Source organism: Lepus europaeus, chromosome 11 (genome assembly GCF_033115175.1).
Source record: "Lepus europaeus isolate LE1 chromosome 11, mLepTim1.pri, whole genome shotgun sequence".
In the NCBI taxonomy this organism is placed as follows: Eukaryota; Metazoa; Chordata; class Mammalia; order Lagomorpha; family Leporidae; genus Lepus; species Lepus europaeus.
In genome coordinates, this window is record NC_084837.1 from 85,545,840 (window position 1) to 85,562,080 (window position 16,241).

General features: G+C 40.3%; 1 protein-coding gene across 7 annotated transcripts in view; it reads right to left on the reverse strand.

Annotated features, from left to right (window-relative positions):
- HERC1 (HECT and RLD domain containing E3 ubiquitin protein ligase family member 1) overlaps nt 1–16,241 on the reverse strand; it is a 228,114-nt gene that overhangs the window by 132,167 nt on the left and 79,706 nt on the right. For all 7 annotated transcript variants that reach the window (XM_062206099.1, XM_062206102.1, XM_062206101.1 and 4 more), the window contains exons 13-16: nt 9,068–9,193; nt 7,933–8,154; nt 3,352–3,504; nt 3,101–3,233 (exon numbers count right to left, since the gene is read on the reverse strand). In XM_062206099.1, coding sequence (XP_062062083.1) covers nt 3,101–3,233; nt 3,352–3,504; nt 7,933–8,154; nt 9,068–9,193 — 634 coding nt within the window. The remainder of the gene's footprint in view (nt 1–3,100; nt 3,234–3,351; nt 3,505–7,932; nt 8,155–9,067; nt 9,194–16,241) is intronic.

Here is a 16,241-nt window from a genome sequence, read left to right on the forward strand (position 1 = left end):
TTTGAAAGGCAGAGTTACAGGGAGAGAGGGAGAGCCAGAAAGAGAGATCTTCCATGCATTGGTTCATTCACCTGATGGCTGCAACGGCCAGGGCTGAGCCAGGAGACAGGAACTATGCTGGGGTTTCCTATGTGAGTGGCAGGGGCCCAAGTACTTGGACCATCCTCTGCTGCTTTCGCAGGTGCATAAGCAATGAGCAGAAAAACATGATTCAGTGCTCATATAGGATGATGGCGCTGCAGAGGGAGGCTTAACCAACTGTGCCACAACGTTGGCCCCAATAAAATTATCTTTTAATACTAGTTTTCTACTAACTTTTGAAGCCCTCTTGGATACTATCAACAGAAACTTTGTGAAAAATACTGAACCCTCCATGCCAACAGATTCAAAGGATTATAATTATGTCCTTAAAATGTATTATGAATTTCTGAATCATTAATTTATCTTCACTTTAACATTTATTCCACAATTTATTGAGCATCTACAACAGAATAGGCAGTGTTCTAGGTGAAGAGACTGTTAACTATTAAAAAGGCAACCAAATGCTCCTGCCCTCATGGTGCTTACATTATAGTGGGAAAAATCTTTTTGTATTTTTAAACCAAACTTTTAAAGTAAAGGTTACCTTCAAATATCTTTTTATTATTTGTACTGGTTTTAAATTAATTTTGTTTAAATATTTCGATATATGTGGAGAGGACTATTCAGAGCTCAGTTTGAACATATTAAATTTCAGTTGCTTGTGGAATAACTAAACGGAGATGTTTAATAAGCAATGGTTTCTACTCTGTTTGTTTCAGTGGGATTCTTCAGAAACAAGTTGGTTTCAAACATACTGAATTTAGTTGCCACTGCGTCACCATGGAAAGACACCCAGTAGACAAACAGAGGAAGGCCCCAGCGCTCAGGAAAGGAATTCTCAGCTAAATACAGAATTAAGAGTCATTTACATACACCTGGCAGTTAGACACTGGGACCACATAAATCAAGAAGAAAGCTTAAGGCAAAATTCAGCGGATCCTCAACATTTAAGAGCATATTTGGGGGCCGGTGCCATGGCGCAGTAGGCTACTAATCCTCTGCTTGCATTGCTGGCATCCCATTTGGGCGCTGGTTCTAGTCCTGGCTGCTCCTCTTCCAATCCAGCTCTCTGCTGTGGCCTGGGAGGGCAGTGGAGGATGGCCCAAGTGCTTGGGCCCCTCCACCTGCATGGGAGACCGGGAAGAAGCACCAGGCTCCTGGCTTTGGATTGGCACAGCTCCAGCCCTTGCAGCCATCTGGGGAGTGAACCAACGGAAGGAAGACCTTTCAATCTGTCTCTGTTTGTCTGTAACTCTACCTCTCAAATAAATAAATAAATAAATAAAATCTTTAAAAAAAAAAAGCATATCTGAAGACGACAGAGAGTAATTAGAGAGAGATCAGAAAAAACAGGCCTATGACAACACATAAGCCTGTAGAAGAATGTACTTCAAGGCCAGCATTGTGGTGTAGCAAGTAAAGCTGCCACCTGCAATGTCGGCATCCAATATGGGTCCTGACTGCTACACTTCCAACACTCTGCTGTGGCCTGGGAAAGCAGTGGAAGATGGCCCAAGTCCTTGGGCCCCTGTACCCTAATGGGAGACCCAGAAGAAGCTCCAGGCTCTTGGCTTTGGATCAGCACAGCTCTGGCCGTTGAGGCCATTTGGGGCGTGAACCAGTGGATGGAAGACCTCTCTCTCTCTGCCTCTGTGCCTCTCTTTAACGCTTTCAAATAAATATATTTTTTTCTCTCTATGCATTATCTTTTTTTTTTAACTTTTATTTAGTAGATATAAATTTCCAAAGTACAGTTTATGGATTACAATGGCTTTTGCCCCCCCATCCGCAACCCTCCCATCTCCCGCTCCCTCTCCCATTCCATTCACATCAAGATTCATTTTCGATTATCTTTATATACAGATGAATCAATTTAGTATATATTAAGTAAAGATTTCATCAGTTTGCCCCCACACAGAACACAAAGTGCAAAATACTGTTTGAGCACTAGTCATATCATTAATTCACATTGAACTACACATTAAGGACAGAGATCCTACATGAGGAGTAAGTGCACAGTAACTCCTGTTGTTGACTTAACAAATTGACAATCTTGTTTAAGGCATCAGCAATCTCCCCAGGGTCTAGTCATGAGTTGCCAAGGCCATGGAAGCCCCCTGAGCTCACCAACTTTGATCTTATTTTGACAAGGCCATAGTCAAAGTGGAATTTCTCTCCTCCCTTCAGAGAAAGGTACCTCCTTCTTTGATGGCCCATTCTTCCCACGGGGATCTCACTCACAGAGATCTTTCATTTAGGTCCCCCCCCCCTTTTTTTTTTGCCAGAATGTCTTGGCTTTCCATGCCTAAAATACTCTCATGGGCTCTCTAGCCAGATCTGAATGCCTTAAGGGCTGATTCCAAGGCCAGAGTGCTGTTCAGGACATCTGCCATTCTATGAGTCTGCTGTGTATCCTGCTTCCCATGTTGGATCGTTCTCTCCCTTTTTTATTCTATCAGTTAGCATTAGCAGACACTAGTCTTGTTTCTGTGATCCCTTTGACTCTTAGGCCTATTATTATGATCTATTGTGACCTGAAATTGATCACTTGGACTAGTGAGATGGCATTGGTACATGCAACCTTGACGGGATCGTATTGGAATCCCCTGGCACATTTCTAACTCCACCACTTGGGGCAAGTCAGCTTGAGGATGTCCCAAATTGTACATCCCCTCCCTCTCTTATTCCCACTCTTATATTTAACAGAGATCACTTTTCAGTTAACTTTAAACACCTAAGAATAATTGTGTGTTAATTACATAGCTCAACCAATAGTATTAAGTAGAACAACAACAAAAAAAAATACTAAAAGGGATAAAGTATTAAACTGTACATTTTTTTAAAAAAAAGAGTCTTTTAAGATAAATCACTGCTACTATTACCTGCAAACCAAGATAAAAGGGATCTCAAGATCATTCTCATTATACTCAGAGGCTTCAGGCCCTCTGGAGGCTTGGGACAGGGCAAAGACTCATCGTTTTGAAGACTGATTAAGTATGAAACCCAATACCAAACATACCTCTTAATTTTTCTCCAACACTGCCATTCCAAGGACTTTCTTTGAGCAAATTTGCAGAACGTGAATAAATATCTGTGGCATGAGGCAACAAGAGCTGCAGATGTTTATGAAGCAATGCCACACTGCTTGAGTTCTGAGGAGAAAATGTTCCCAAATTACTACTTTGATTCCGTACAAAAATATCATGGCATACTCAAACGACTGGGCTTCAGGGTCTGAGAGATCACCACAAAAGGCAAGGAATCACATACTTCACTAATGTTATTAATATGGCAAAATGCCAACAGTTGTTTCTGTAGAGAGCACAGCAGTTCATGCAGATGAGCAGGCTGGCTGTTCTCTGAGGATGATGTTCCCAGTAGGAATTTATCACTATTCTTTTCTAGTTCTCCAAATGCTTGATCCTAAAATGACACATAAATGAAAATTACATGTGAAATGCTTGAGAATGAAAATAATATTCAACCATACATGTTTCACTATACAAACACTGAAAATACAGAAAACAAGGATAATAACACAACTACCCAAAGATAATATATTTCAACACCTTGATGCTTTTGCTTTTCAGATCTTCTATGTAAATATTTTGCTTTCATATGCTTTCTTTCAAATAGATTTATTTGTTTTCATATGGATTCCTTTTTTTAAAAAATAACCTAGTAGTGTTTTCTTTTTAAGTAGTTAATTATCTTCCTTCAGAGATATACACACAGAAAGAAGCAAATAGAGAGATCCCATCTGCTGGTTCACCCCCCAAATACCCACAACAGCGGGAACTGAGGCAGACCAAAGCCAGGAGTCAAGAACTCAGTCCAGGTCTCCCACGTGGGTGGCAGATATTCAATCACTTAAGCCATTACTGCTGCCTCTCAGATCTGCATAGCAGGAAGATGGTATTGTGAGCAGGAGCCAGGAATGGAACCCAAGCTCTCTGATATGGGATGTGGATGTCTTAACTACTAGGCCAAACACTCACATCAATAATGGATTTCTAAGAACATTAATTCTTGAAAGTCAAATTGTTTTCTCATTATAAAAGAAATAAATGCACTAATGAGACATGACAACAAAATTATAATGTGTGCTTCAACCAGATCCTAAACTAGGAGGGAATTTGCTACAAAGGACATTAGTACAAAGGACTGTAAAAATGTAAATATGGACCATATATTAGATAACAGATCTATATTCATGTTAAATTCCCCGAATTCAATGACTGTTATGTTGTCGTGTAAGGAAATGTCCTTGTTCTTAAGAAAAACAGACTTAGTAGATGCTTAAGTAAAGGGATAATCAATATGCCATCTGCAGCTTAGCCTCATATGATTTAAAATTTAAAAAGACAGATGGAGTAGGCATTTGGTGCAGCAGTAACGTTGCTGGTATCCCATATCTGGATGCCTGGTCCTGGCTACTCCACTTCAATCCAGCTTCCTGCCAACGTGCAGCTGGACAGTACTTGATCTCCTGCCACCCACAAGGGAAGCCAGCATTGAATTCTTGGGTCTCCGCTTTAGCTTCACCTAGCATTGGCTATTTTAGGTATCTGGGGAGTGAATCAGCTGATGGAAGATCTCAACATCTGTCTCTCTGTTGCTCTCTCTCTGTCTCTCAAATAAAATAAACACAATAATAACAAAAAAAGATAAAGCAAACTTGGTTAAAGGGTACAGAAGAGTCCTTTGAATGATTCTGGTAACCTCTCTGTTTTAAATTATTTCAAGCAGAAAACATTTTAAAAAGAAATGCTCAGGAGCTGGCATTGTGATACTAAGGAACAAGCCACCACTTACAACACAGGCATCCCATATCATAGTGCCAGTTCCAGTCCCGCTCCTCTGCTTCTGATTCAGCTTCCTGCTAATGCACCTGGAAAGGCAGTGAAGAATGGACCAAGTACTTGGACCCCCACTGACCTCCACATGGAGACCTGGAAAGTGTTTCAGGTTCCTGGTTTTGGCCTTGGCTTAGCTCCAGCTGTTGCAGCCACTTGGGAAGTAGGTCAGCAAAAGGAAGATCTCTGTCTATCTGTGTGTATAACTCTCTCTCTGTCTCTCCTTCCTTGTCTCTATTGCTCTGCCTTTCAAATAAATAAGTGAATAAATTTTTTAAATGTTCAATGAAAAAAATTTAGAAAATATAAAAACTGTATCAAAACAAGTTAATATCACTATTTAGCTAGCCACCTAAAGAAAATGACTACTAACATCTTTTGATGTACTTTTTTACTAATTTTTATTATAAATACCATATATTTTATTTTTATTGTTTTTTTCCAACAAATTTATAAATGTTTCTCACATTTGCATAAATAATGTGTATAAAAATTTAATTCTTTAGGTATTATACATATAAAATCATAACTTACTTAGCCATTGCTCTAATTTTTTTTAAAGATTTATTTATTTATGTGAAAGGCAGAGTTACAGAGAGAGGGACAGACAGAGGTCTTCCATCCGCTGGTTCTCTCCCCAAATGGCATCAATGGTTGGAGCTGGGCCAGGAGCCAGAAGCTTCTTCCGGGTCTCCCACATGGGTGCAGGGACTTGGATCATCTTTTACTGCTTTCCCAGGCCATAGCAGAGAGCTGGATCAGAAGTGGAGCAGCCAGGACTCCAATCGGTGCCCTTATGAGATACCAATGTTGCAAGCAGAGGCTTAATCTACTATGCTACAGGGCCGGCCCCTCTCTATTTTCACATAGCTTAGTTATTTCCAATTTTATTTCTTATAAATAAAATGTGATGAATATCTTTATGCATAAAATTTAGTCTGTTTTCAATATACATGATAGAGACTGAGTACATTTTAAAGCCCTATCCATAAGCTGCCCAACAGCAACATTAAGTCTTAGAACATAAGCTTACTTTAAATCATATCAGAAAGAATAACTTACGATTTAATTCAAAAGTAGTATTTTATTTCCATTTCCATCGAATGCAAGTGTCTACTACAGCCCTAGTGACATAAGAAAGCCACTGCTTTTTATGCAGCAAAAATGTTCCTTACAAATTTGAGAAAAAATTTCTGTCATAAACAAATGGATATATCATAACATTATTTCCATTCCATTTGTAGCCATTACTGGTTGCAGCTACCAAATATCAAACCAAATTTACATTTTTAAACCTGAAATAAAAGAATTCTGAAGGAACAATTTTAGCTCTGACTTATCGGTCATTTAATGTGAAAGAACAGAGCACTAAGATTTGTACAGAAAATTAAAATATATAAATCCAGGGCCAGCACTGTGGCATAGCAGGTAAAGCCACTGACTGCAGTGCCAGCATCCCATATGGGCACCAGTTCAAGGCTTGGCTGCTCCACTTCCGATCCAGTTCTGCGAGGGCCTGGGAAAGCAGCAGCAGATGGCCCAAGTCCTTGGGCCCCTGCGCCCACGTAGGAGACCCAGAAGAAACTTCTGACTCTTGGCTTCAGATCGGCGCAGCTCCAGCCACTGTGGCCAACTGGGGAGTGAACCAATGGATGAAAGACCTCTCTCTTTCTCTGCCTCTTCTTTTCTCTCTGTGTAACTCTTTCAATAGTAATAATAATAAATCTTTAAAAATAAATAAAAAATATAACCCCAGCCTTGCAGAAGTATAGAAGACAGCATGAAATAATACACAAACAATTGAGTCATACAATACACTCTGATCCTAAAAGTGCTGAGTAGTACAGGAGTGTGCAGCTGTAACCACATGGTTAGATTATCTGGCCAAGTGTTCCTAGAATAGCCAAGTTTTAAAGAAGTCATAGATTCACAGAAAAGAAAAACAAGCAAAGATGAAAACAAGCAAAAGTGTGTGATGTACAATTTTGAGAAAACAGGAAGTTCAGACGAAAACGATGTGTGAGCCAAAGACAAAGGGTCTGAGGGAGTTTTACTTTAACATGAAGAGGGTATTACAGCAGTGAGATGCTGAGAAGAAACCAGCGATAGTGACAATAACTTAGAATACTACTAGTAGAACTGCATCAGGATAGCCTAGGTTAGAACTCAAAGCAACAGAAAAGGAAAAAGGGATGGATTTCAAAAATACCACAGGGTAAGATTTATTGGTATCCTAAAACTCAGAAATCTATAGGATTCTTTGTCTTGTCTTCAAATAACCAGCGTATTCTTAGTTGGTACCAATCATGTTGTTTAATTGTAAGATTCTATCTGGTAAGATTAATCTCTTGCTCATTATTCTCTTTAAAAATGCTGTTGAGGAGCCGGCTCTGTGGCACAGAGGGTAAAGCCGCTGCCTGCAGTGCCAGAATCCCATTTAGACGCCAATTCAAGTCCCGGCTGCTCCACAGCTCTCTGCCGTGGCCTGGGAGAGCAGAGGAAGATGGCCCAAATCTTTGGGCCCCTGCACCCACATGGGAGACCTGGAAGAAGCTCCTGGCTCCTGGCTTCAGATTGGTACAGCTCTGACCATTGCGGAATTGGGGAGTGAACCAGCAGATGGGAGACACCTCTCTCTCTCTCTCTCTCTCTCTCTCTCTCTCTCTTTCTGCCTCTCCTTCTATCTCTGTGTAACTCTGACTTTCAAATAAATAAATAAATCTTTTTTAAAAAATGCTGCTGACTATTTTTACCTGTTTTTTTCTTCTACATTAACATCAGAAAAAATTTGGTAAAATTCTAATATAAATCTCTTTGGATTTCTGAATTACATACATTTGGTGCCCACAATGTATTTCAGAAGGTCCAATCTGCTTTCCCCCTTGGAGGAAGGGGAGGCTGCAGTTTTTTTTGTAAGTGTTTAACTATCAAAATACTTTGACCTGAAGAAATGACTACCTCTTGATTCTTTTTTTAATATAATGGAAAAACTTACTGTGTAAAATCCTAAATTTCTTAAGAGAGTCTTCATCAAAATTTCAGCCAGATGGGTGTCTGGATGGCAGCTCTGAGGGCCATAAGGTTGATCTGACAAGTTGCCATAACCGGTACACACAGAAGAGAGGTCAGCAGCATCAGAGGGTGAGCTGTAGCCAAGCAGGGAGGCTACGTGGGTATGATCTTGCAAACTTGTTAGAATTATATCCAGTTGCATTCGCTAAAGGACAGTAAAATATAAACATGTAAATAACTAGCTTTAAATGCACTAGAAGGTGGAAGCAGATCTTATGAATAAACTGTACAAATGCTGCTAATTAATTCATTTAATAGTCTGATAAACAATAATCTTTAAGTATGTAATTATAAGAAAACTACCCAATTAATACCACTCAGGAAAATGCAAGTTACAGGTTTTTATGTCATCTTTTATTATAATACCTAAAACTAAGCTAGAAATGGCATATTGCAAAATAATTTTAGTACTAAGTAGACAGGAACAGGAAATACCAAAAGATAAATTACACTACAATGACAATTACTAACTTTATGTTTAAAATATGGCACTTGGAATCTAAATAATGCAAAATATTCACTGGAATATATCTGTGGATACACTGCCAATAAGTGCCACTTTCCCCCTCAAGTCTACAGCTGTACAATAGTTTCCTCTACTTGATCCAGCAAAATGTGCATATTTAATATACATAAGATAAAAGTGAAAAAAATAAACACACTCTTATTATCAAATACTTTTCCCAACAGTTATCTTTTATTTTTCATATCAACAATTTCAGACAATGTTCTGGACAAGAAACCAACAGTAGGAGAACGTGCCCTTGATTTCAACTCAGCACACTACAAATAAACCACAGTCTCTGGTTCAACACTGTAACACTGGAAAACAAGTTATTATTCTAATAATTAACTCCCAATAATTAAATAAATTTCTTCACCAGTGGACACTAGATCTGGGAATTCTTTCAGCATATAATATTGTTTCAGCATATTACTATTTATCTAGCAAGTTGAGTACTATTCCATGAATACGTGACAACTGATTAGCTTTACTTTTCTCTCAGTCCAATTTTTTGAGACACTACTGGCTTACTCGATATTGTGCAAAGGCTCACCTGTCCTTTAGACAAGCTTTCCCATCTATCAGGTCCTTGGGGTAAAAGAGAATGAAGTAATTCCATCCGTTCTCGTAACGGAGGTAACAGCATGGTAGCTCCCACTGAAAGAGTTTCAATTACCACCTAATTTGAAAATAGAAAAGAGAATTGACTTGACTAGTTCTTGTCTTTTTAACAAAAACATGAAAAGTGAACCCATTATCGGCATTGTGAAAATATAAAGAAAATGGTTTAGATGTCTTTTTTAACATTCTTATAAAATTTATTTGAAAGGAAGAGTTACAGTGAGATTAAGCAGTGAGAGAGAGAGAGTCTTCCATCCACTGGTTCACTCCTCGAATGATAACAATGTTGGGGACTTGGCAAAGCTGAAGCCAGGAGCCTTGGAACTCCATCCAGGTTTCCCACGTGGGTGGCAAGGGCCCAAGTACTTGGACCATCTTCTGCTGCTTTCTCAGGTGCATGAGCAGGGAGCTGGATCAGAAGTCTAGCAGCTGGGTCCTGAATCAGTGCTCATATGACATGCCAGCAACATGGACAGTGGCTTAACCCTCTATGCCATAATGCTGGCCCTCTAGGTGTTTTTAAGAAGACCAGAATATGTGTTTTGGATTTGCTATTAAATAGCTAAACATCACACAACAAATATTTAGTGTTGCATCTATAGCATTGGGCTGGGTAAGGATCTGTGCAAAGTTACATTTATACAGGCCCTGTTTTCACAAGCATAATATCTAATGGGAAAGACTAAGAGCAAGTAATTTAAAGTATGAAAGTCACACAGACTAAGTAAAAAGAAACAGGAACTTGAGTGAGTACCGACACTCGGAGGCAAGTAGCATGGCCTTTGGGACTTATGGAAGGTCCACCTGAGGATGAGGCATTTAGGAACTAAAGAATTAGCAGGACTTAGACAAAAGCAAAGTGGGAGCAGCATAAGGAAAAGCTACCTAGCTGCAATATCTCACAATTTCTCCGGAACATGGCTTCTTCATTGCAAAATTCAAGTGTTAGACTAGATAAACTCAACAGTGTCTTTAAGTTCTAATACTCAATCTTTCTATAAGTCAATGTTCCTAATTCTTTGATCTAGTATAATGATTGAAAAATCCAGGGGCCAGCACTGAGGCGTAGCAGGTAAGGGTACCACCTGCAGTGTCAGCACCCCACGTGGGTGCCAGTTCGAGTGCCGGCTGCTCCACTTCCAATCCAGCTCTCTGCTATGGCCTAGGAAAGCAGTGGAAGATGCACATGGGCCCCTGCACCCATGTGGGAGACCCAGAAGAAGCTCCTGGCTCCTGGCTTTGGATCAGCACAACTCCAGCCATTGCAGCCATTTGGGCAGTGAACCAGCAGATGGAAGACTCTTTCTCTGCCTCTGCCTCTCTGTTACTCTTTCAAATAAATAAATCTTTAAAAAAATCCAAGAGTACAAGAAGAATTAATAACCTTTCCATCAAAATCCATCTAAAAGAATGGAAAGGGCATAACAAGCCCTGAGTTCATTAGCAATTTTTTTTAAAAGATTTATTTATTTATTTGAAAGTCAGAGTTACACAGAGAGAGGAGAGGCAGAGAGAGAGGTCTTCCACCCGATGGTTCACTCCCCAGATGGCCGCAATGGCCAGAGCTGTGCCAATCCGAAGCCAGGAGCTTCTTCCAGGTCTCCCACGTGGGTGCAGGGACCGAAGGACTTGGGCCATTTTCTACTGCTATCCCAGGCCATAGCAGAGAGCTGGACAGGAAGTGGAGCAGCTGGCGCTCCAGGCCAGGGCGTTAACACACTGTGCCACAACGCCAGCCCCTGAGTTCATTAGGAATTTTAAGAAATTTATGAAAGCGACAAAAACTAACAGATAAGGTTTCATTAAAAAAAAAAAAAAAAAAAAAAGACAAAAAAACCAGCAACTACAAAGGGAGAAAAAACAGCAACCACAAAGGGAGAAAAAAAAATCTTAAAAACAAAAATTATAGGGTCGGCATTGTGGCTTAGTGGGTAAGGCTGCTACCACTTGTGATGCCGGCATCCCATATGGGCACAGGTTCGAGTCCCTTTTGCTTCACTTCTGATCCAGCTCTTTTTTATGGGAAAACAGTAGAAGATGGCCCAAATCCTTGGAACCTTGCACCCAACATGGGAGACCTGGAAGAGGTTCCTGGCTCCTGGTCCAGTAGTGCGATATTAAGGAGTTCCAAAAAGAACAGAAAACAACAAAGAGGAAATTAACAAACTCCTGGAAGATAATTTCTTAAAACTAAGGTTCTAACTTTTGAAGAGTCCACCCAAATATACACAACAGTGGATAAAATTGTACCCATATCAGTTCATATCATTTTGAAATTTGAAAATGCGTGACAAGCAGAATTTGTTAGTACTCCAAGTACATACAAATGGCCAAAAACTTGAACAAACTGATTTTTTCTAAGTAACAGTGAAAGCTAGAAAAAAGTAAAGCAATGACTTCTTTACAATTTGGATACAAAAATTATTTGCAATTTAGAACTCTATTCCCAAACTATTTATGAAGATATTCAATTCTCAAACTATTTTAAGCTTCAAAAAATATATTTCCTTTGCCCCTCTCTCAGAAGCTACTGATGGATGCAGAAACCCAGCAAAAACTACTTTAGCCAAATGATCAAGGTCAACATTGTCTGTAATAAAATGTATCAATATCATGAAGCCTCTGAGATTTATCAAGGAAACAGCATTTCTGCATCATCGACAAAAACACAAAATTTAATCTAATCATCAAAAAATAACAGAGAACTGTTCAGTAAAATGACTGACCAGCAGTCATTTCAGAGTCAGGTATATAAAAGACAAGCAAAAACCAAGGAATTGTTAGAGGAGGCTAAAGAAGAAATGTAGTATGGGACCCTACAACAGAACAAGGACATTAAGTGGAAACTGATAAAATTTCTTTTTCTATTTTTGTGAGATTTATTTCATTATTTGAAAGACAGAGTGAACAAGAAGAGGGAGAGACCGAGAGACGGATCTTCCACCCACTGAGTCATTACTCAGATGCCTACCATGGCTGAGGCTGATCCAGGCCAAAGCCAGGGGTCCAGAACTCCATCCAGGGCCTGATTACTTGGGCCATTCTCCACTGCCTTCTCCAGCACATTGGCAGGGAGCTGGATCATAGGCATGGTAGCAAGGATTCAAACAACTACTCCAATATGGGATACCAGTGGCACAGGCTTAACCAGATGGCACCACACACTATCAGCCCCAAGTTTAATTATTAGTAAACCAACATAATTTCTTGGTTTTGGTCATTATACTATGCAAGACATTAATGTTAGGGGATCTGGGTAAGAGATAAATGAAAATTGTGTTATTTATGCAACTTTTCCTAAGGCCAACAATTGGTTCAAAATAAAAAACTAAAAGAAATTCAGACAAAGGAAGGAAAGTGGGAAAGCACACAAGAAACAACACGAACAGTGGCAAACGACTAGTAGCTTCATGGATAAGGAAGGAGAAAACAAAATAGCCATTAACAGGAACAACCCTACACACATTGTGGGAAAACCCATCTCTAAATTCTCTTCTAAAATGGGGTGGCTACCAAGGAGAGCCAAGGAATAGACAAATCCAAAGATAAATGTTGGCCGGTGCCGTTGCTTAACAGGCTAATCCTCCGCCTTGCGGCGCCGGCACACCAGGTTCTAGTCCCGGTTGGGGCGCCGGATTCTATTCCGGTTGCCCCTCTTCCAGGTCAGCTCTCTGGTATGGCCCAGGAACGCAGCGGAGGATGGCCCAAGTGCTTGGGCCCTGCACTGGCATGGGAGACCAGGAGAAGCACCTGGCTCCTGGCTTCGGATCAGCGAGATGCGCTGGCCGCAGTGGCCATTGAAGGGTGAAGACCTTTCTCTCTGTCTCTCTCTCTCTCACTATCCACTCTGCCTGTCAAAAAAAAAAAAAAAAAAGATAAATGTTTATTAAAAATTTACTTATTTATTTGAAAGGCAGAGTTGCAAAGAGAGGGAGCAAGACAGAAAGCGAGATCTTCCATCCTGCTGGTTCACTCCCTAGATGGCCACAATAGCCAGAGCTAATGTGCCTGGGAAAGCAGCAGCAGATGGCCCAAGTCCTCGGGGCCCTGCACCTGGGTGAGAAACCCAGAAGAAGCTCCTGGCTTCGGATCGGCACAGCTCCAGCCATTGCAGCCATTTGGGGAGTGATCCTGTGGACAGAAGACTCTCCACCCCCCCAATAAATAAATCTTTAAAAAATAAAAAATGAAAAAATTGGCATAAGATGCAATAAAAATCACTCTTTTAATGTTTAAAATTTAGCTGTTCTTAGTATTCAACAAAGTTGTACCATCATCATTAGCAAATTTTAGAATATTTTCATCACCTCAGAAAAAAATCTCTGTACCCATTTGTAGTTAGTTATTCCCCATCTCCCCATGCCACCCCCCTGACAACCACTGATATATCTTCTGTCTCTATGGAATCATATAATATGTTGCCTTTTGTGTCTGGCTTCTTCCACTTAGTATAATTTTAATAAGGTTCAGTGGTATTTCAGCATGTATCTTCGCATCATTCCTTTTTATGGCTCGATAATGTTATATCCTATGGGTATAACATGTTTCACTCATCTGTTGACAGACATTTGTGTTGGTCGCATCTTTTGACTATTATGAATAATGCTGCTATAAACATTCATGTACAAGTTTTTATGTGGACATACGTTTTTAATTCTCTTGGATACAGACCTAGTTGTGGAACTGTTGGGTCATATGGTAACTCTGTTTAACTATGTAAGTGACTGCTTAATTGTTTTCCAAAGCAGCTGCACCATTTTGCATTCCTATTAGTGATGTAGGAGGGTTCTAATTTATCCATCTCCTCCAACACTTGCTACTGCCTTTCTGACTTTAGCCATTTAGTCGGTGTTAACAGTATATCATTGTGATTTTCATTTGCATTTGCCTAATAACTAATGATGCTGAGCACATTTTCATGTGATTATGGACTATTGTATATCTTATTAGGAGATTGGTCTACTCAGATTCTTGACCCATTTTTTTTTAATTTTTTTTTTTTATTTTTGACAGGCAGAGTGGACAGTGAGAGAGAGAGACAGAGAGAAAGGTTTTCCTTTGCCATTGGTTCACCCTCCAATGGCCGCTGCGGCTGGTGCGCTGCGGCCGGCGCACCGCACTGATCTGACAGCAGGAGCCAGGTGCTTCTCCTGGTCTCTCATGGGGTGCAGGGCCCAAGCACTTGGGCCATCCTCCACTGCACTCCCGGGCCACAGCAGAGAGCTGGCCTGGAAGAGGGGCAACCGGGACAGAATCCGGAGCCCCGACCGGGACTAGAACTGGTGTGCCGGCGCCGCAAGGCGGAGGATTAGCCTGTTGAGCCACGGCGCCGGCCACTTGACCCATTTTTTAAACTGAGTTGGTTTTTAAATTGTTGAGTTGTAAGGGTCTTTATATGTTCTAGAAACTAGAACCTTATCAAATAGACAACTTGCAAATATCTCTCCCATTCTGAGAACTACTTTCAATTTCTTGATAGGTCTTTTGAAGCACAAATTTATAAAAACTTTGATGAAGCTCAATTTAATTTTTCCTTTGGTTGCTTGTGTTTTGATGTCATATCTAAGAAGCCTAATCCATGGTCATAAAGATTTATACCTGTTTTATTCTTTGAATTTTATAGTTGTAGCTCTTTCAGTTAGGTATTTCATCCCTTTTGAGTTAATTTTTTATATATACTAAATAAGGTAAGGGCCCCATGTCATTCTTTTGCAGCTCCATTTGCTGAAAAGATTATTCTTTCCCCAATGAACTGTTTTGGTACTTGTGTAGAATATCAATAAACTGGACATATGGGTTTACTTCTGGGCTCTCAATTGTATTCCACTGACCTACATGTCTAACCTTCTGTCAGTATGACTCTGTTTTGATTACTGCTGCTAGAAAGCACTAAGTTTTTTTGTTTTGTTATGTTTTTTGTACTAAGTTTTCAAGTTAGGGAATTGTGACTCTTCCAACCTTGTTCCTTAAGATTGCTTTCACTATTCTGGCTCCCCTGAATTATCATATAAATTTTTTAAAAATATTTATTTGTTTTAAAGCTAGAGTTACAGATAGAAAGAGGGAGAGACAAAGAGAAAGGTCTTCCATCTGCTGGTTCACTCCCCAAATGGCCGCAGTGGCTGGAGCTGAGACAATTCGAAACCAAGAGCCAAGAGCTTCTCTCCCACATGGGTGTAGGGTCCCATTTGGGCCATCTTCCACTGCTGTCCCAAGTCATACCAGAGAGCTGGATTGAAAGAGCTGCCAGGACATGAAACGGTGCCCAAATGGGATGCTGACACTGCAGGTGGAGGCTTAGCCTACTATGCCACACCACCAGCACCTCCAATTGAATTTTTTTTTTTTTTTTTTTGACAGGCAGAGTTAGACAGTGAAAGAGAAACAGAGAGAAAGGTCTTCCTTCGGTTGGTTTACCCCCAAAATGGCCGTCACGGCCAGCGTGCTGTGGCCAGTGCTGCGCCGATGCAAAGCCAGGGGCCAGGTGCTTCCTCCTGGTTTCCATGCGGGTGGCAGGGCCCAAGCACTTGGACCATCCTCCACTGCCTTTCTGGGCTCCAGCAGAGAGCTGGACTGGAAAAGGAGCGACCGGGACAGAATCTGGCGCCCCGACCAGGACTAGACCCCGGGGTGCCAGCGCCGCAGGTGGAGGATTAGCCTAGTGAGCCGAGGCGCCGGCCTCCAATTGAATTTTAAGATCAATTTTTGCCAAATAAAGGCAGTTGGCATTTTGATAGTGATTCCAGTGAATCTATAAATCAATCTGGGGAGTAAAGACATCTTTAGAATATTGTCAACAAGCCAGGAACAATGGACTTCTTTCTATTGATTTATATCTTCTATAATTTCATTCAATAATGTTTTAAATTTTGGCAAATGTATCTTCCACTGATTTTGTTAAATTTATTCCTAAATACTCTATTCTTTTTGATGTTTTTGTATGTAAATTTGTTTAAATTTTGTTTTTAGATTATGCATTGCTCATGTGTAGACATACAACTGATTTCTGTATATTGAACCTATCATGCGATCTTTCTGATTCATTCATTAGCACTACTAGGTGTTTTGTTTTTTATCTGTGGAATCCTTAGGATTTTTTAAAAAGA